A 22,198-nucleotide genomic window follows, 5' to 3' on the forward strand; every position below is an offset into this window, starting at 1 on the left:
GTCCTCTAAGAGGTTTATAGTGTCTGGTCTTATGTCTAGGCCTTTAATCCATTTTGAGTTTCTTTTTGGTATGGTGTTAGGGAGTGTTCTAATTTCATTCTTTTCCGTGTGGCTGTCCAGTTTTCCCAGGACCACTTATTGAAAGAGCTGTCCTTTCTCCATTATATATTCTTGCCTCCTTTGTCATAGATGAGTTGGCTGTAGGTGTGTGGATTTAATTTTGGGCTTTAGAAGGATCCTGTTCCACTAATCTATATTTCTATCTTTGTGCCAGTACCATATGGTTTTCAGGATTGTTGCCTTGTAGTATAGTCTGAAGGCAGGGAACCTGATTCCTCCAGCTCCATTTTTCTTTTTCAGGATGGCTTTGGCTATTCTGGGTCTTTTGTGCTTCCAAACAAACTTTAAAATATTTTGTTCAAGTTCAGTGAAAAATGTCCTTGGTAATTTGATAGGGATTGCATTGAATCTGTATGTTGCCTTGGGTAGTATAGTCATTTTGATAATGTGTCACCTTTGATTTCTTTCATCAGTGCCTTATAGTTTTCAGAGTACAGGTCTTTTGTCTCTTTAGGTAGGTTTACTCCTAGGTATTTTATTCTTTTGGATGTTATGGTAAACAGGATTGCTTCCCTAATTGCTCTTTCTGCTCTTTCATTGTTAGTGTATAGAAATGCCATCGATTTCTGTGTATTAATTTTGCATCCTGCGACTTTGCCAAATCATGGATGAACTCTAACAGTTTTCTGGTAGGGTCTTTAGGGTTCTCTAGGTATAATATCATGTCATCTGCAAATAGTGATGGTTTTACTTCTTCCTTTCCAATTCAGATTCCTTTTATTTCTTTTATTTCTCTGATTGCCATGGCTAGGACATCCAAAACTATGTTGAAGAGTAGTGGTGAGAGCAGACATCCTTGTCTTGTTCCTGATCTCAGTGGGAATTCTTTCAGCTTTTCACCATTGAGAATTATGTTTGCTCTGGGTTTTCAAATATGGCCTTTATTGTGTTGAGGTAGGTTCCCTCTATGCTGCCTTTCTGAAGGGTTTTTATCAGAAATGGGTGTTGGATTTTGTCAAAGGCTTTTTCTGTGTCTATTGAGGGGACCGAATGATTTTTATTTTTCAGTTTGTTAATGTGGAGTATCACACTGATGGATTTAGGGATATTGAAGAACCCTTGCATCCCTGGATAAATCCCAATTGAACATGATGTGTAATCCTTTTAATGTATTGCTGGATGCGGTTTGCTGGTATTTTGTTGAGGATTTTTGCATCGATGTTCATCAGTGCAATTGGCCTGTAGTTTTCTTTTTTTGTGGTATCTTTGTTTGGTTTTGGTATCAGGGTGATGGTGGCCTCATAGAATGAGTTTGGGAGTATCCCTTCCTCTGCAATTTTTTTGGCATAGTTTCAGAAGGAGAGGTGTGAGCTCTTCTCTAAATGTTTGATAGAACTCCCCTGTGAAGCTATCTGGTCCTGGACTTTTGTTTGTTGAAAGTTTTTTAATCACAGTTTCAATTTCAGTTCTTGTAATTGGTATGTGCATCTTTTCTATTTCATCTTGGTTTAGTCTTGAAAGATTGTACCTTTCTAAGAATTTGTCCATTTCTTCTAGGTTTTCTGTTTTATTGACATATAGTTGCATATAGTAGTCTCTTAATGATCCTCTATATTTCTGTGATTTCTGTTGTTACTTCTCCTTTTTCATTTCTAATTTTATTGATTTGAGTCATCTCTCTTTTTTTGTTGAGAAGTCTGGCTAAGGGTTTATCAATTTTATTGATCTTTTCAAAGAACCAGCTTTTTGTTTCATTGATCTTTTCTATGGTTTTCATTTCTATTTCATTGATGTCTGCTCTGATCTTTATGATTTCTTTCCTCCTACTAACTTTAGGTCTTGTCTGTTCTTCTCTCTTGAGCTCCTTTAGATGTCAAATTAGCTTGTTTATTTGAGCTTCTTCTTGTTTCCTGAGGTGGGCTTGTATTGCTATAAACTTTCATCTTTTAACGGCTTTAGCTGCATTCCATAGGTTTCGGAGTGTTGTATCTGTGTTGTCATTTGCTTCGAGGTATTTTTAGATTTCCTCTTTGATTTCTTCAGTGATCTATTGGTTGTTTAGTAGCATATTGTTTAGTCTCCATGTGTTTGTGTTTTTTGCAGTTTTTTTCTTGTTGTTGATTTCCAGTCGTATAGCATATAGCGTTGTGGTCGGAAAAGATACTTGATATGATTTCAATTTTCTTAAAGTTACCAAGGTTGGCTTTGTAGCCCAGGATGTGATCAATCTTAGATAATGTTCCATGTGCACTTGAGAAGAATGTGTATTCTGTTGCTTTGGGATGGAATGTCCTATAAATATCTATGAAGTCCATCTGGTCTAATTCTTCATTCAGGGCCTGTGTTTCCTTATTGATTTTCTGTCTGGATGATCTCTCCATTGCTGTGTCAAAGTCCCCTACTATGATTGAGTTATTGTCGATTTGTCCTTTTACAGTTGTTAGCAGTTGCCTTATATATTGTGGTGAACCTATGATGGGTGCGTAGATATTTAAAATTGTTATATCTTCTTCTTGGATTGATCCTTTGATCATTATGTAATGACCTTCTTTGTCCCTTAAAATATTCCTCATTTTAAAGTCTATTTTGTCTGATATGACTATTGCTACTCCAGCTTTCTTTTGATCCCCATTTGCATGAAATATTTTCTTCCATCCTCTCATTTTCGATTTGTATGTGTCCCTAGATGTGAAGTGGGTCTCTTGAAGAAAGCATATATATGGGTCTTGTTTTCATATCCATTCAGCCAGTCTATGTCTTTTGGTTGGGGCGTTTAGTCCATTAACATTTAAAGTAATTATTGATATTTATGTTCTTATTGACATTTTATTAATTGCTTTGGATTTGTTTTGGTTGCTCTTTTTTCTTTCCTTCTTCTCTTGTTCTCTCTTCTTCTGGTTTGATGACTGTCTTTAGTGTTGTATTTGAGTTGATTTTTCTTTGTTTGTGTATAAATTGTAGATTTTTGTTCTGCAGGTATTCTGAAGTTTTGATATAAGAGTCTGTATGTATATGAGATTGTTTTAAGTTGTTCTCTTAATTGCAAGTTCATCTCCAGTGTCCTGCATTTGTACCCACCTCTTATGATTTCTGATTTTGGTAGTACAATTGTGCATGGATGATTTCATATCTTTACTGTATATATACCTTTACTTGTGAGCCTTGTCATTTGCAGTATTTTTGTTTCCTGTTGCTGTCTTTTCTTTTCTGCCTAGAGAAGTGCTAGAGTCCAGCTCCAGCAGCCAGGGTGTCCCTATAGGGATGGACAGTGTCAGCAAAGCACAGAGACAGCCTCTTTGTCCCTTCTTTCAGGGCACTGGACTGCTCAAATGTTATTAGCATAAGTAGCAGTTTATATAGACAGCTTAATTGTAACTTACATTACAGTGCTTAGGTCATATTTTTAAAGGTTAAACTTTTAGATTACATGGTACAGTAGATATACATTTTATTCTAAGGATTTTAATTAAAACCAACAGATACAATACATCATGTAAAACTATAATGGGTACAAAACACCATGTGGAAAAAAACATTATGTGAAAATAAGGCGATTCAGTACAAAACATTTTGTGGTTACTTTTAGCAAGCACCACCTGTTATTGTTTTAAGCTAATCTTTAACAACTAGAAAGGTCACAAGCACAAGAATTTGACATTTACAAAAACTCATTTTTTAGATTAAAGTTTGGGGTACTAACTTCAAAGCGTTATGGTCGGGACAGTATGAGAAAATATTTTTTATATCAAAGCAACTTAATTTCCTAAAACGTAAAAGTGTTTTACAAAATTCATTAAAAGCAAGATTATTATTATGTTTTTTCATGTATGTCTAACCTATTCTTAAGCTATTGTACATAACACAATTACCTAACTCTAAAACCTATTCTTACTTGTAACAAACTAATGAATACTTTGTTTTTACCTACATTGGATCTCAATAGGGGGAATTCAACCAAAGTGAAGCTCTTATTATTTTATTACTGTTCCAATTTTTTGTTGTTCCAATTTTATTGAGTGACAAAACAATATAGGATAATAACAAAGTATAACAAACAAATAACAGGAAAGATTGAATAATAAGTAAATAGCAAGAAAGACTGATTTTCCAAAGAGCGATTTTATTCTTGCACTATTGTGCAAAGCCTTCATTTTGTTATTGTTGCCATTGTTATCGGGTTAGCAGGTGACCCTCATTATTTTTAGAACTTGCCCTCGGAACTGTGCCGCCAGGTAAGCCCTTTTCCCTATTTCTAAACCTGTCCTTGGAACTGTGCCACTGGGTAGGCTTTTTTTCCTCGGTTAGGAACCCTGCCTTTGGAACTGTTCCATCAGGCTAGTTCCCTTCCTTGGCCCCCTGCATCTCCTCGGCTCCCCACAGAGAAGTTCCTTTAGTATTTGTTGTAAGGCTGGTTTAGTGTTGCTGAATTCTCTCAACTTTTACTTATCTGTGAAGGTTTTGATTTCTCCTTCAAATCGGAATGAGAGCCTTGCTGGGTAAAGTAATCTTGATTGGAGGTTTTTTCCTTTCATCACGTTAAGTATATCATGCCACTCCCCTCTGGACTGCAGAGTTTCTGCTGAAAAATCTGCCAGTAACCTTATTGGGGTTCCCTTGTATGTTACTTGTTTCTTTTCCCTAGCTGCTTTCAAGATTTTCTCTGTCTTTAATTTTGATCAGTTTGATTAATATGTGTCTCGGGGTGTTCCTCCTTGGGTTTATTTTATATGGTACTTGTTGTGCTTCCTGGATTTGAGTGAGTGGTTCCTTTCCCATGTGAGGGAAGTTTTCGCCTATTATCTCCTTGAATATTTTTCTGTCCCCTTCTCTATCTCTTCTCCTTCTGGCACCCCTACAATACAGATGTTGTTGAGTTTAACATTGTCCCAGAGTTCTCTGAGACTCTCTTCATTTGTTTTCAATCTTTTTTCCCCCTTCTGTTCTGCACCTGTAATTTCTTCTAATCTGTCCTCCACCTTGCTTATTCATTCTTCTGCCTCCTATATTCTGCTGTTAGCTGCTTCTAGTGAGTTTTTTATTTCAGTTATTATATTTTGCATCTCTTCTTGTTTAAGTTTTATATCTTGTATCTCTTTGGTCAGTGTTTCCTGTAAGTTATCCATCTTCGCCTCCAATTTATTTCCACTGTCTTGCATCATCTTTATCATCAACAATCTAAAGGTTTTTTTCCTGGAGGCTGAGAATCTCCTGATCACTTAGCTGATTTTCTGGGATTTTTTTCCTTTCTCCCTCATTTGAGTTATAGTTCTCTGTCTTTTCATTTTTATAGGTTTTTGGTGTGGTAACCTTTTTACAGATAAAAGGGTTGTAGCCTCTCTTACTTCTGGTGTCTGCCCCCCTTGTGGCTGAAGTCTGTATGGGGGCTTGCTGTAGGCTTCCTGATGGGAGGGGCTGATGCTTGCCCACTGGTAGGTGGAGCTGATTCTAATCCCTCTGGTGGGTGGGGCTTAGTCTCTGGATGAGATTAGAGGCAACTGTGTGCCTGAGGAGTCTTTAGGTAGCCTGTTTACTGAGGGGCAGGGATGTGATCCCACCTGGATTGTTGTTTGCCCTGGGGCTTCTCAGTGCTGCTGATGAATGGGGCCAGATTTTCCCAAAATGGCCACCTCCAGAGAAAGGCAAGCTGCTGAATATTCCTGAGAGCTTTGCCTTCAATATCCGTCTCTCACAACAAGCCACATTCATCCCTGTTTTCCCAGGATGTTCTCCAAGAACTGCAGTCAGGTTTGACCCAGGTTCCTATGGAGTCTTTGCTTTGCCCTGGGACCCAGTGCACATGAAAGTCTGTGTGCACCTTTTAAGAATGGGGTCTCCATTTCCCTCAGTCCCGTGGAGCTCCTGCGCACAAGCTCCACTGGCCTTCAATGCCAGATGCTCCAGGGGCTCTTCCTCCCAGTTCCAGATCCCCGCATGTGAGGGTTTGATGTGGGGCTCAGAACTCTCACTCCTGTAGGTGAGTCTCTGTGAACCAGTTACTTTCCAGTCTGTGGGCTTCCCATCCAGGAGGTATGGGGTTGTTTATATCATGAAATCACCCCTCCTACCTCTTGATGTGTCCTCCCTTTTTTCTTCTGGAGTAGGATATCTTATTTAAGGTTTCCGGTCCATTTGGGTGAAGAATACTCAGCCTTTAGTTGTGAATTTTGTTGTTTTTAGGAGAGAAGTTGAGCTCCAGGCCTTCTATTCCACCATCTTAATCCCATCTCCGGCTTTCACCTTTAAGATGAAATTATCTCAGAAGATACTTCATTCAGTGGTCCTTTTAGGTCAGTCTCAGTCATCCTCAGTTACATGTTCCTCCACTGTTTTACACACACACACACATTTCAGTTGCCCTTTTCCTACCTTTTACAGCTGCTCTGGTCATAAAGAGCTGTTGATTCAAGGAATTTCTTTTCTTCTGCATTATTGTAGTTGCCTCCTGGTTAGTCTCCCTGCCTCCAGGCCAAATTGCCTTGTTCATTCTTTATAGAAAGAAAACATACCCACGAGACATCTGAACATGCTGGTCACAGACTTACTCATTCTCTTGGGTGTGTAATGATATGATGGAGAAGAGTCTTTGGAACCATATAAACTTGGGTTTAAACCCAGCTCCATCCCCCATGACCTTGTCATCTTAATCACCTTTGGGCATTAGGCTTTTCATCAATATAAAGGAATAATTGTCTCTACCTCAGAGAGTTTTTATGAAAACGATATGACACAATGCCTGTCAAACAGCCCAGGTGTCTGACACATAGTAGGGTTTTAACAGAGGTGACCCCTGCCTTCTTTCTCTTGTGTCCACAGTCAGGGCATCTACGAGTTGGAAACACTGTGCAGTTTTCTTCACATGACCTTTCCTTTTGAAACACTTAGTACCAGCATTTTATCAGTTTGTACTACCTTGTCGAAAACCTCTAGGGATTCTGAAAATAGAATTTGACTCCTGCTTAAATTTATTTTCAACAAAGTCCTGTGGAGGGGTGATGAAGAAAAGGGGTAAAATTCAGTGATGAGAAAATAACTTTATGAACCAAAAAGAGAGTTTGTAAGCGAATTACCATTAGCCTATTGCTTTTTCTCTTCTAGTTACTTTAATTACAGTATAAGACATGGTGGCTTTTTTTTTTAGTAATTGTTGCTCTTGCAATATAAGATATGGTGGCTTTTTTTTTTTTTTTTTTTTTTTTAGTAATTGTTGCTCTTAGAGGCTGGCCCTGCAGAAGCAGAAACAGAACACTTAGCATCTTTCCTCTGTCCTTCCAGAATGAACATCCCACTTTAAATCCAATGGGAAACTTCAGTTATTTGTTACAATGGAATCTTGCTAAATAGTGTGCAAATAACATGGCAGTGAGGTTAGAAATCAGAAGAAATGCACCTTCCCATTTTAGCACCCTGCCGGCTTAAGCATTTTGTTGTTGTGGTTGTTGTTAAGACGTAAGGAGTGAGTCAAATTTTCTTTAGATGATGATGATATTGGGGGATCAGAGAAAACTTAAGAAGTTCAAGGAAAATGACTACTAGGTGGCAGGACAGAGGTTTCCCTTCTCTATTTGGCACAGACATTGCTGTAGAACTCAAGCATCTTCTCTGTCATAGGCAGGAGTTCCTAGTTGAATGAATGAGCAAAAGCTTTGCTCAGAGCCGCCTCTGACAGATTTTTTTACTACACCAACTTTAACACATCTCTCGGTAACTGACCACTCATGAAAACAACAATGGCTTTGTTATACAGAATACATCCTTAACACAGAATTTCGTTTTGAGGGAGTTTACCTAGGCCTCAGAGATGGAATCTTCTGCCCAGAAAACACAGAAGACTCTTCTTAGTGAATCGCAATATTCCATCCTTGCCCTTGCTGCCTGGTGATGTTGTAGACCAGGAGCTGGGCTTTCTGTCCTGGACGTCGATTGCAAGTTCCATTTCAGATAGGGAGAAGAGAGGACAACGGGAGGGGGAGACTGAAAACAATAGAAATGTCCTCAACCAAATTAATAACTGGTTTTTAAAGCTAACGAATTTCTTCTCTCACTCTGCTTATCAGTGGGATGTGTAAGAAGCAGCTTTTCCCTTCTCAGGCTGTGTCTTCTCATGGCTGATAGCTATTCCTACAAGACCCATTTTCCTCTCTTCTCTTCCAGGTAGCTATAGATTTCACCGCTTCAAATGGGGACCCCAGGAACAGCTGTTCCCTGCACTACATCCACCCCTATCAGCCCAACGAGTACCTGAAGGCCTTGGTGGCCGTGGGGGAGATTTGCCAAGACTATGACAGGTAGGAGCCTTCCCATCCCTGTGGGTTCCCACATTCCCTGGCTGACCCTGGGCAGAAGAATGGAAATTAAGTGATGCTGAGGCTCATGAGGAGAGAGAATAAAATCTTGCCCCAAACATGTCATCCTCTCCACACCTAGAGCAACTGAGTTCATGCCAAGTTCACATTGGGCACCAAAAAAATCCTTTCTCAGTTTTCTTCTCTCACTTGGCTGGGAGGACACCTGGATAGCAATGTTGGTTTACCTTTCGTAAAGTGTCAGTATGTGCCTTGCTACACAAAGTTTGGTCCATGGGCCAGCAACACAGTGTCACCTAGGAACTTAGACCGTCAAGCTCCACTTGAGAATCTGAATCAGAATTTGCATTATAGTAAGATTCCCAGATGATCTGTGTGCACTTTGGAGTCTGCAAAGCACTGGCTTATGGGGGCATTATTCTCTCTGATCCTCACATTCACCCTTCTGTCCTGGGTGTTAACAGAAGAGGAAACTATGCAGGGAAATGATGTGATTTGTGACCTGTCCCACAGCCAGAGGCAGGATTTAACCCCCAGATCCACTTCATCCCACAGCATAAGTTTGTAACTATGGGGTTTTCGCTGACCTCAAAAGCTATTGGTAGCTTTAGCAGATGGTGTGTGTCTGCCTGTTTGCACATGTATGTGTGCCCACACCAGTGTGTGCTTGTGGGAGTATATGGAAAATACAATTTGAGATCTGATTAGTAATTTTACTTGATGGTAAATGTTGACCTTTCTCACCAAGAGAATTCCCTGTAAGAAATGATTTACATAAATTACATTCAACTGAATGTATTCTGCCTTCCAGTATTTCCAGACCAAGGTGAAGTTTTTCACATCTTTGATCAAGGACACCCTTTGAGGTAGAACCTGTGTAAATATAAATATAGGTAAATCTCAGTTGACTACCTGGCATGATGGTAAAAGAGAACTAGTTAGTAATGGGCTACAGCTAATTGACCTGGTAAACCAGGGAAAAAAGGTGACTCTGTCTTCTAGTTTCAGAGTGATTTCATGGGATAGCCTGATTTTTATTCTTTCTAATTTCATAATTGATGAAAACCTGATACCTAGGCACCATAGGGAGTGACACAACCTAGAAGGTGCAGAGAAATGAACAGGATAAGCCATAGGAAAGTTTCCTTCAGTGTCCTACCTGCAGGCACATCTCTGGATTCAGCTTAGTCATCACTAGTAACTCAGGTGTGAAGCCAGCTGGGGATGAGTGAACAGGTCCAGTCAAATTAGACAGCTCTAAACACTAGGCCCATGCTGACACTTCCCTCTTAGACAATTAGAATGAAGGGCAACAATGGCATTTTAAATAACCTTGCTGAAGTGATGTTTGTGCTTAACTCTGCAATATTGTCTGTGAAGACAACTTGAATCCCAGCTCTGATTTTCTCAGGGCCCATTTCGGGGAGGATTGTTAGAGAGGCTCACATCACAAGATTTCTACCAAGGAGGCAAAAGATTGACAGATTTGCATCCCCACTGTCAGCAACCCCTCCAAATGTCCCCAAGACACCAGCACAGTAATTATCTCCCTTTTCTCTATCACACGCACACATGCACGCATACACATACGCACACACACATATGCACACATGACCTAGTGTCATAATGTGTCCATATAAGAGAAGAAGGAGGAAAAGGAACTTCTTCAAGTTTCTTAATAACTTTTAAGTCTTGCAATGCTCATAAAATAAAATAAGTAGAAGTACTGAATACAACACAGCAGATGCTTAATTATAAAGTTGACTCTGACTAAGCAGGGCAGAGGACAGCTCAATAATGAATTCCAAAGAGAAGATTGATGGCTTGGCCGGGAATTAAGATGTGGATGCTTGGAGCCCTTTCTGCGGCTCTGCAGCAGTTTTCCTGGATGGTCTGAGCAAGCAACAGAACTATTCCCTGATTATCTGGCTTGCAAGATGCAGCAACGATAGTGGGAGGAACCTGTTTCATCTTTTAGAACTGTTGTCCCTTTATAATTTGAGCCAGACAAAGCCTGGGGAGCATTTTATATTCCATCAAAAATACAGATTCCATATTAAGGTAAGAGATGACACTTCAGGGGTTACGTGAAGAATCCTTGCAAATGATTCTTTAAAAAATTTTAGAAGAATAGTATCAAAGTTACCAGCCCCAACTGGCTAAGAAAATCAGGTTTCTTCAGTTCAGCAGGGCTTTTTTTTTTTTTTTTTACAAAGAAGGCAGCTCAGGATTGAAATGGGCACACTAATCGTGTCTTGAAAACTGACAAGTTTCCACAGCTTCTCCTCTGTGTGGGTAGAAAGACAATAGACAGGCAGTCAGGACATTTCAAGTCAGGCTTTGGAATTAATTTATTCTTGCATCAAAGTCAGTGAGGTTGATGCTCAAAAAGAAACACTTGAATAACTGACAGAAGGCACCGTTCCCGTCCCTGCAGCGACATGGAGGTTTTTAATCCCCATGAGCCTTGGAAATTCCTTCCAGCTCTGACAGCCAAGGGTTTTCGTCCTGCCTTGTACAGTCACTGCTCAAAGGTCATGACAAGCTGATCCGTGAAGCTGAGCAGCTTGAGAGCTGTGTGAAGAACTGAGTTCTCAGGCTAGCCTTGATTGGTGGGTCTCCCCCTAAACAGCTTGTCCTGAGCCCAGAGAGCAACCCCACCAGCCGGTTCTTTCTGCACTCCCAAATGATAGACCCCTACCATCTCTCTCCTCCAGCTCCCCAAGAGCACACACTCATACATGAGCTCATCTCAATGGCTCTAGCCCTTCTCCAGCTCCTACGAATAGCATGGTCCCCTCAGGTTGCTCAAGGCCAAGGTGGCAGCCCTTTCCTGGGGCTCAGCATATACTGAGTCTCTAACCACCTGCCACATCCTTTCAGAGAAAGGCTGGTCTGGCTGCTACCAAGTGAATGTAGATACGGTCCATTGCGTGGAAGTCCAGACTGCTCTTGGGTAGATTTGGCCATCCCAGAAGAAGACAGGCCATCCCAGATTCTACCAGCTGAGGCAGCGAGCTCCTCTGTGGTGTGCCAGGTACTGCTAAGAGGCAAGGTTAGAACAGAAACCTCATCCCTAACAGACATTTTCTTTCTTTTTTGATTTTTAGGGCCACACCTACAACGTACTGAGGTTCCCAAGCTAGGGGTCCAGTCAGAGCTGCAGCTGCCGGCCTACACCACAGCCACAGCAATGTGGGATCCAAGCCATGTCTGCAAACTACACCATAGCTCCCAACAACACTGGATCCTTAACCCACTGAGTGAGGCCAGGGATCGAACCCACATCCTCGTGGATCCTAGTCAGATTCGTTAACTGCTGAGCCACAAAGGGAACTCCTGACAGACATCTTTGAACATAGAAGATTGGGGAGAGGTTAAAGGGTAGGTCCACATCACCGTGCTGCCTTTTCAATTCTGCCAGCAATAGTCAGCATTGCCCAGCCTTGGCTCCAGTGGACTACCCAGAAAGCCTTAAAACAAGCTGGTTCCTGTGCCCCACCCCGATGGTGTGATTTAATTAGTCTTGTGTACATCCAAGGGGCCGGGGTGTTTAATTCCAGTGGGCATCCACGGTTGAGACCCAGAGTTAAACTGAGGGAGATGGGGAAGATGGAAAAGCTGAAGGCCTAATGCATGCCAGGCCCTCATACCAGGCAGTTAAGACACAGAAATAAATAAGCACACTTTCCCCACAAATTGGTCACAGTCTTATGGCAGAGAAGAGCACGTAAGTAAATCCCAGTCCCACATGGCTGTGTAAGGATGGGGACTATTAGGAGAGAAGGATTAACTCTATCTTTTGTGGGAAGAGAAGTGGGTGATCAAGGGGGGCTTCCTGATGGTGGTGAATTCTGCTAAATCTGTTCTTTGTTGATAGAATATTATTGTGCATTATTACACCTATAAAGGGCAGAGTCAACAGAGTCCTAGTGACATGCAGACCTGGTTCAGACCCCAGCTCACTCCCTTTATCCTCCTGAGGTTTATACTCCCTGGGCTTTGGTTTCCTTGATTCCAAAGGGAAGATTCATTCAGCTTCTCGGCAGACCAGTTGTAAACACTAGATAGTTGTACATACTGGGTAAGTGATAGAGGCTATTAACTTTAATACTCTTCACTTGTTTTTAAAACATAAAATGATTACAAAAGGGAAAAGATCTATAGTTTCAGATCTAAAAGTTATCTAAAAGTCAATGACTTTTAAAAATTTTTTGGTTCATATATCCCTAAAAAGAATATTATGACAACTTATAACCCTCAGACATTTTTATGTTAGAATTGGATGTTTTCCATCATGGGTTTAAATAGTGACAAAGAATGGAAATCCTAGTGTAGTGTAAATATGGACATTTAAAAATAAAACTCTTGTATAACTCTCATGAATGCATCCACTAGACTTTAAATGCCTTAGCTGTTTGATATCCACCATAATCCATTTGAAAAATGCATGAACAAGCTCATCATTTTAAGTTAAGAATTTTAATTGTTTCTTCTTTTTCATGAACTCATATTTCCATGCCCTTCCCCACAAAATTTCATTCTAATACATCTTTTCTTTTTTCTTTTTAGGCTGCACCTGAGCGTATGGAGGTTCCCAGGCTAGGGGTCGAATCGGAGCTGTAGCCACCGGCCTACGCCACAGCCACAGCTACGTGGGATCCAAGCCATGTCTGCGACCTACACCATAGCTCACGGCAACACTGGATCTTTAACCCACTGAGCGAGGCCAGGGATCAAATCTGTGTTCTCATGGATAGATATTAGTCAGATACATTTCCACTGAGCCACAATGGGAACTCCCATCCCAATGTATCTTTTAAAATTTGATTCGAAATTCCTTTATTGATCACTGTATCATACATTTCTTTAATTAAAAAATGAATATACATTTTAAAATTTCCAATTTCTAAAATTTACTATAATGAAAAACTCAAAAAGAATTTTAAAATATCTTCTTTAGTTTTTATTGCAATAATTATTGTGTCTAATTGATCATAAATAGATGGGAAATTTCAATACCTGATTATTACCTATAAAAAATAAAAACGAAAAAATCTTAGTGAAACAGATATTGGTTTTTTTTTCCTAATCAGTTTACATATCCATAGATGACTTCTACCCATGGCCAGGATGGGAGAGTCCAGCATCAATTCTTTTTTTCTTTTACTTTTTTTTATTTTATGATTTTTTTTCCATTAGAGTTTATTTACATGTTCTTTCAATTTCTACTATACAGCAAACTGATCCAGTCATACATATATACATATATTCTTTTTCTCACACTAGCCTCCGTCATGTTCCATCACAAGTGATTAGATGTAGTTTCCAGTGCTATACAGCATGACCTCATTGTTTATCCATTCCAAATGCAATAGTTTGCATCTACTAACCCCAAACCACCAGTCCATCCCACTTCCTTCCCCTCCCCCTTGGCAACCACAAGTCTGTTCTGTTCTCAAAGCTCATGAGTTTCTTTTCTGCGGAAAAGTTCATTGTGCCATGAGTTAGATTCCAAATATAGGTGATATCATATGGTATTTGTCTTTCTCTTTCTGACTTATTTTACTTAGTATGAGAGTCTCTAGTTCCATCCATGTTCTAGCATCAATTCTAATCCAATTTTGGGGGGTTTTGTGGTTTGTTTTTTGGGTTTTGTGGGGGTTTTTTACCAAGCCCATGCCATGTGGAAGTTCCTGGGCCAGGGATCAAACCTGTGCCATAGCAGCAACCCAAGCCTCAGCAGTGATCACGCTGACTCCTTAACCCACTGAGCTGCCAAAGAATTCCAAGTTTTTGTTTTTATCAGTGTAAATACTAAGAAAACTTACTTTTATAAATAAGTCCATAATAATGGAAAGAGCTTGGCTAGCAGTATTATGCAATTCTTTCAATTCCAGGTTTTATATAAAAAATGACATAGTGGTCTATCATCAAAAGGTGTTTTTAATGATCTACCACCTGACATTAACACTTCCTACAATTTTTCTAAGGAAAAATTGGCCACTACCTAACCTGCAGAAGGATTTGTTTGCTAGTGAGTTATTCACTTTGGGAAGTATCCCTTTATTTTCTGTAGTGGAGCTTTTACACTTGAGAGCAATATGCCACAGTGTTGAGGTTCTGAGTGGGTGAGGAGAGGGTTAATTGTGATAGGGAAGTTGTGAATGGGGAACAAGTATTTCCATCACAGGTGCTCCAAGAAGATCACTTTCAGAAAAGAATATGTGGGGAGGTAGAGGAACTGGATAGTAATTTCCTTTAAAAACAAAGAAGCCATGTTCTTATATGCCCAGAAGGGCTTGCACTTCCATGTGCCTGAGATTTGTGACCACTGTTTTAGAGAACAGCCTTTGTTTTGTTTTTTGTCTGTTTATTGTTTTGGTTTTTGTTTCGCTATTTAGGGCCGCACTTGCAGCATATGGAGGTTCCCAGGCTAGGGATCCAATCAGATCTACAGCTGCCATCCTACACCACAGCCGCATCTGTGACCTATACCACAGCTCACAGCAATGCCATATCCTTAACCCACTGAGCAAGACCAGGGAACCTGTGACCTTATGGTTCCTAGTCGGATTCATTTCCTCTCTGCCACAATGGGAACTCCCAAGAACAGCCTTTGTAAAATGTCTAGTTGTTCTGACATGCTTTTTTGCTCTGTGTTTATCTCCATTTCCTTATGGATGTGGTGATTTGTCTTTTCTTTTATTAATCTCTTGCTTTATTTAGCTCAGTCTCCCTTTCCAGGGAGAGTAAAGATGAATCTTCCATTGGCAGATCATTTGACCAAGATCTTTCCCTAAGAAGTTCAAGATAGCATCCTCTTTGTCACTAAAGATCTTGGGCTCTTTGATCATATGTTATATTCCATTTTATTCCAATAATTAGAAATAATACCCTCAGCAATGTGGGGATCTGCCCTGAATTTTCCTGGTTGGAAGGTTCCACCAGTCATGTTCTCAGTAATTGCTAAATGGCCCCTTTACTCAGTGCTGGTAGGTCCAGTCTTAGTTTTCTGCTGTGTTGGCATGCCAGTGCTTGCTTGAGAGCTCAACCTGCCTTCTCTTGCCTCTGGCTTAATAAGACTCCTCTCTGCCTAGTTTTATTTTTAATCAGGGAGAATGAATGCTTAAATTTGTTGTGCTTAGGCTTAAAATGTTTTCTTTAGTATGTTTATTAGAGTCTTTGTGGTGGTTACCTTCAGAGAATTGATGCCCTCCTGACTCATTAATTATTCCCCTTGTAGGTGAGGCATTTTCCCTACCTCCCTACTCTTGAAACTCAATTATATAACAGGGCATCATGCTCAGCAAACTTCAATCCCCAAGGGTGGCTTAAAGGAATAAAAGGAATATCATTATGGCTGGTACACTGGCTTGGTGATGAGAAATGATGGAATATTAGGTATTACCCCTCCTGAACTCATCAAAAAAGAAAATAAAGTGTGGAGCCTCCTAGCTTTCTCGTTTTTGACTTCTGAACCATCTGAGTTGGAAGAAGCAGGACCCATCCTCCAACCATAACAGCTTCTTTTCAGACTTAACTAGAAAGTACTTCTAAAATCTTCCTCGCTGATTCCTTCCCACATATTCTCACCCTTGTCTTGGCTAAGAAGGAATTGCTGAGGCAAAGTATTGAAGTATTTCCAAGGAGCAGGAGTATTTTTTTCTCAGCGCTGTGGCTAATCCTTTATAAGCTTTTAATATCAGCATTAATACCTTTTCTAATACCTGCTAGATGCAATGCACCACAAAGCCCAAATATACATAAAGAAGAAAGGGGGGAGCTGGTAATTTTCTGGTGAATTTGGTCTCTCATTTCAAAGAATTCTGGTTTCTATGTATCTCCCAACTCCCACCCCAAATTTGGTCAAATTGGCTGTATTTTGGTGTAGTTCTCTCAAAGCCATCATTGTCTACTGATGACCTCTAAATCAGTTGTGGATGGAGTTCCCATTGTGACTCACCAGGTTAGGAACCCGACTAGCATCCATGAGGATATGGGTTCAATTCCTGGCTTCACTCATTGGGTTAAGGATCTGGCATTGTTGTGAGCTGTGGTGTAGGTCGCCAATGTGACTCGGATCTGGTGTTGTTGTGGCTGTGGCATAGGCCAGCAACTGTATCTCCAATTCTGCCTCTAGCCTGGGAGCTTCCATATAACCCAGGTATGGACCTAAAAAGCAAGCAAGCAAGCAAACAAATAAATAAATAATAAATCCATTAGATGGTGATAGGTGACACTCTGGCTTTGATCCTTTGACTTCTCAGCTTGAGAGCTCCCCTTCCCTTTTGCTTCCAGAGACATTCTGGAAGAACAAGCCCTCCTCTGAATTTCCTTTTCTCTTTGTCTGACTCTGCAAAAAACTGAGAAATGGAGGAATTGTTCCAAGAAATCTCAGTTGTATTTTTAATGGGAGAGAAAGAAAACGTAGTTGGCCTAAGAAGGACATGCCCTCTGCCAAAAGCAATATCCCAGAGTCCCGTCACAACAATCCTCTGACAGCACAAAATTTGCTCAAGGAGAGTCTTATTTATTGTCTGGTCAGGGGGCCCAGTTATAGGAAGTGGAAGAGGAAATCACATTGAATGCTGTATGTACATAACTGTTAAGTTATTATGGAGTATAAGTATAATAAGAAAAGGTGTGGGCTTTGGAATCACACAGTACTCCATGGTAAATTCCTTAAGGCAGTTTCTTAGCCTTTTTAAGACTGTTTATTCATCAGTAAAATGGGAATAATAAGTAGGTGGACCTTTGAACGTGTGAAAATTTTCAATGTATGTACACAGCCAAGCCAACCAATGTTAATTCTTCTCCTACGCCCCTCTCACCTATAGAAAAGGAAAGCAGTAAAGTTAGACTTAAGATGCAGTATTCATGAATGAATAAATTGAGAGAGAAATTTCAGTATGCTTAAGAGAAACCAAGCTGGAGTTCCCACTGTGGTGCAACAGGATCAGTGGCGCTTCTGGAGCCCTGGGATTCAGGTTCGATCCCCGGCCCAAAACAGTGGGTTAAGGATCCAGAGTTGCTGCAGCTGTGGCATAGGCTGGATCTGTGGCCCAGACTGGACCAGGAACTTCATACCTGACATTGTGGCAAAAAGAGAGAGAGAGAGACCAAGCCAAAAACAGATTTATGACTCTCATGGATTTTCATAAGAATTTTCCCTTCTTTACGTAGCCAAATTGTAACGATTCAATTCATGGATTATCTACTCATTAAATATTTATTAACCACACACACTATGGCAAGTATTATGCTGAAGATAGGGGCGAGAGGCAGCTGGGTCAGGGAGGCGGTGGAGATATAAGAATAATAATACAAAAAACAGTGTCCCTTTGAATTCAAGAGATAAGACAAGACACACACACAATATGTTGCTGCTTCTATGAGTGAAGCGTAGGCACAGCAGGTCCTGGAGATGGAACAAAATTCTGTCAACTAGCCTCTAAAACTTTGCATTAGTGTTTAATCTCCCCTTTGGTTTCAGGCCTGTCTGGCAGCATAACTCCGGACAAGTCACTCTACTGCCCCAGGCACTTCCCCACCTGTGAAGTGGAATAATAATCTCTCCCCGTAAAGATTTTAAAAGATAATATATATGAAAGCTCCTAACACAGTCAACCATAGGAGTTAATTCATGATCACTTTTCAAAGGAGACAGAAAAGGGGACGTGGGGGAAATCCTGGGGCCCTTTTATTCCTTGGTATCAATTCTGGAAAAAAGGTAAGGGAAGAAGTTGCAGACCAAAGACTGTGAGGACTTTTGGAGATTATTTCTTGATTTTAGTTGCCCATGCTATCACTGTCCCCTATTACACAGATAATCAAGAAACATGAGTCAGCATTTGGTGCAGTGCTGTTCCAGCGAGGTAATGTAGGTTCATGTTTTTCTTCCTCATTAGATGAACAAATGAAGCAACTTCTTTTTTTTTTTTTTTTAATTTCAGTGACAAAATGTTCCCAGCCTTTGGGTTTGGTGCCAGGATACCCCCAGAGTACACGGTAAGTGTTTTGTTATAAATATGGGATGACTTAGGTTTTCTTCCCAGGAGTCTCACTCTTTCAGCCCTTGATATAACTACATGAATCCCAAAAAGTCAGAAGTAGTCTTCAGAACCAGTGAGATTAACTCCTTGGAGCCTGTCTTTTTTTTTTTTTCTTTTTACATTTTTTTTCCAGTTTTATTGATGTATGATTCATATACAGCACTGTATAAATTTAAGGTGTAAACATGATTTGACATACATACATCATAAAATGATTACCACAATAAGTTTAGTGAACATTTATCATCTCACAAAGATACAAAATAAAAGAAAAGGAAAAATATGTTGTCTCCTTGTGATGAGAACTCTTGGGACTTTCTTAAGATCTTTCATATACAACATACAAAAGTGCTCATTGTTGGAGTTCCCGTCGTGGCGCAGTGGTTAACGAATCCGACTAGGAACCATGAGGTTGCGGGTTCGGTCCCTGCCCTTGCTCAGTGGGTTAACGATCCAGTGTTGCCGTGAGCTGTGGTGTAGGTTGCAGACGCAGCTCGGATCCCGCGTTGCTGTGGCTCTGTCATGGGCCGGTGGCTGCAGCTCCGATTCGACCCCTAGCCTGGGAACCTCCATATGCCGCGGGAGCGGCCCAAGAAATAGCTAAAAAGACAAAAAAAAAAGTGTTCATTATATTTATCATGTTCTCCATTTTATCCCAGTACTTATTTGTCTCATAATTGGAAGTACATACCGTTGACCACTTTTGTCATCAAAGGTATTACATTATTTTTGACTTTTTAATAGCAGTTATCTTAGAACAGCAAAATTATGAAAGATTTTTATACTTGGAGTCTATCTTTTAATGACACCCAGCCTCCTGGTATTCTTGATGGTTCTTTTCAGAGTCATTTCTAAATAAAGAGCTCCATCATTTAGCTGCTTCTAGATGTGGTCAGAGACTGATGAAATGCAAAGTTGATCTCCAGTGGCTCAGAACCCATCTGTTCTTATCTCCTTTGAAGAAAGGAGATAAGACCATGGCAACAGTGAAAGTCCATGACAGTGAGGTCCCCAGACCCCCTTATCCTGAGTTCCTAAGCACCAATCTTTTGTAGGAGACACAGGCCTGAAGAAAGCTTCTCTGGCTCAGATAGTCTGGAGCTGAAAGGCTTCTATGAAGATGCTAAAATCCTATTTGGTCTTGATGCCAATTTGTCATGACACAAAAAGAGCAAAGACTATGCATGGAGAGGTTTGCACTGCAGTGGGACTGAGGTATATCAGATGGCCCTGTATATACCTCAAGCACTCTCCTTGGGGAACTCAGCTTCCCAGGTGGGAGAGCCTTGGAGAGGAGCAGGGCCCCTGCTCCAGCCTCACAATGCCTCTGAGGTCTGAGTTAAGTGCAAGCAATACTGCCTAGTCATCAATTTTTCTTTTACTGAACTTACCTCAGCTGAATATCTTGAGGCAGATGTTGGCACTTGCTCCTACACTGGAACAATCAGACTAAGGGCCTTCAGTGAAAGATGGAATCTGTCTCCCTGATCCTGCTGGAAAGAGCAGTGTTGGAGTGGCCTGGCTCCCTAACCTGTCCTCCTCCTTTGTGGCCCATACTGGCCTCCCTGCTGGCCATGGCTAGAGAATTCTTGAAGCATTTGTTGGAAATAGCATACATGTAGAGGGGGGATAATATAGAGCAAGAGTTGTCAGCTGGTGGCAATAGACGTTAGTCAGGCCACAAATATATTCCATTTGACACATAGGGTTTTGTTTGTTTTTTTGGTTTTTTTTTAAGAATTAGACAATTTCATATAAAATGTCAGATTTCTGGTTTCTCTGGAAAAACTGAAAGGCCTGGCAACAATAAAATTAAAAGACTACACATAAAAGAATTAGCCAGAGCTCAGGAGATGCAGACACCTTCAAGTGAGGGCTCACCTTCTTCACAGAGCTGCCGAGCCTAGGGGCTGGAATGCACCTGGACATCCACCAATCCAGCTGCCCCCAGATGCTTGAGCATCCTCTCCACATCCCCCCAGGTAGCCTTCCCATCTCAGCTTGGCCCCAAGGAGCTGACAACAGAGGTGTGAGTGTACCTGGCTCCAGGCCTTGCTGTCCTCATCTGTGACATCCTGAGGCAACTTCTCCTTCTTGCTGTTTTAAAGTCCTGATCCCCTGGCTCCACTCTGCCTGGCAGCTAAATCCTTCTTCCTGCTGTCCTAACAGGCATCGCTCATGTATCCTCAGTCAGCTCCCCAAATGCCATTTAAATATCCCTTTTCCATGCCTCATCTTCCCTCTGCACTGATGATCTCAGTAGCTCCAGAGAGTTTACAAAGTTACCATGACTTACTTCTTTAGGATAAAAATCTCAGTGTTTGCATTGAAACTGAGCTATGGGCACCTCTGTCTTAGTTGTTTGCACTCTCCTGGGAATAGACCTTGCAACAAGACTATTTGAGAGGTGGAGGAAACCTCAGTAGAGAGTGAGGAAACAGGAAGAAGTCAACATAAGGTTTACTAACAAGCATGGCCAGTCAGTGTTGAATCCTGGAGATCGCGAAGAGCACACACAGACCCCAGCGGATGGGAGAGCTGGGGTGAAGGGCTACTCCCAGGGGACCTTAACTCCCCTACACTTTTAGCCTGTCACTTGGGCAGGCAAAACAGGCTCTGGAGGCTTAAGCATAAATAAAACATGTAGGATGGTTCGCAGTCAGCTGACTTGCCTAGAAGAGCCAAGGACAAAGGAATATGGGCCAGGCCTCAATAGCCTCAGCACTGACCCCTACTGAGAAGAGAGGGGTCTTTTAACACAGTGACCTATTTTATAGCCCCCAGAGAGTTAGTGCTTTGGGAAATAGCCTTTGAAATGGAAGTCTCTCTAAAATTCCAAGTGCCCCAATAAAAATGTCTAGATACCAGGAAATCCTTCTTATTTTATCAGGTTTTAGGGGGAAAAAAAAGTAAACTACATGTTATTTGACCTTGTGACTAGGTCCTCCCAGGTAGAAAAATTTGAGTTGAACGATTCCAAGTTATATTACTTTTTCAAAAGCAGAATCTATTTTTACCTGTATGTATGTGAAAATCTTCCTGCCCAGCAGTTCTTTACATTATGTTAGAATGCGTCTTAAATGTCAACAGCTTAGCTGGAGCCTTTGTAACCATGGCTGTGTCAAGCAGACAGCTTGGGTTATTGAGTTATCATTTTTTAATCACTGTGTCCAAATCAAACTCAGCCAAATCTAAGCCTCCAGTCTGTGGCCACTTCTATCTGGAAGCTATTTGGACTTTTTCTGAAATCTTTTTTGAATTTTTTTGTGCCTTATTCTCCCCCTCCTGCCAGCATTTATCTGATTCTAGAAAATCTCCCTGTCACCTCAGCTCCACAGGGAGCTTAGAATCCATCCTCTATCTCAGACTGATTGTGTAAAGGCTTCAAATGGTTCCTGGTGCTTAACACATAATGAGTGAAATGGGCCTTTGTTTGTAGACTCTGAGCCCCCATGCCTGTTTACTGCATTAACCTTGTCATCCTCCTTTTTCCCTTGTGTAAATTTTAATTGGTGTTCAGGTCTCTCATGACTTCGCCATCAACTTTAATGAAGACAACCCGGAATGTGCAGGTAAATCACAGCATGAGAGGAAGCCAGGGTCTCACAGCCCCTCCCTTCTTACTCTTCCCACTTTAGTTTCTCTCCTGATACAGTATGTCAGTGATGACTGTCCACAGTAAAGAAGTAGGCTCCCTGGACCCGAATAAACATGCTACTTTCTGAAGGCAACAAAGAGCTGTAACAAGAGAGCAGAGACATAAGAGCTGAGAAATACAGA

The 22,198-nt window shown here is 41.0% G+C and overlaps 1 protein-coding gene across 2 annotated transcripts in view; it reads left to right on the top strand.

Annotated features, from left to right (window-relative positions):
• The window catches only part of CPNE4 (copine 4), a 592,772-nt gene that overhangs the window by 556,107 nt on the left and 14,467 nt on the right, over positions 1 to 22,198 (top strand). For both annotated transcript variants that reach the window (XM_047768207.1, XM_047768218.1), the window contains 3 exons: positions 8,212 to 8,345; positions 18,320 to 18,374; positions 21,939 to 21,990. In XM_047768207.1, the coding sequence (XP_047624163.1) occupies positions 8,212 to 8,345; positions 18,320 to 18,374; positions 21,939 to 21,990 (241 nt within the window). The remainder of the gene's footprint in view (positions 1 to 8,211; positions 8,346 to 18,319; positions 18,375 to 21,938; positions 21,991 to 22,198) is intronic.

This window comes from Phacochoerus africanus, chromosome 1 (genome assembly GCF_016906955.1).
Source record: "Phacochoerus africanus isolate WHEZ1 chromosome 1, ROS_Pafr_v1, whole genome shotgun sequence".
Taxonomy (NCBI): Eukaryota; Metazoa; Chordata; class Mammalia; order Artiodactyla; family Suidae; genus Phacochoerus; species Phacochoerus africanus.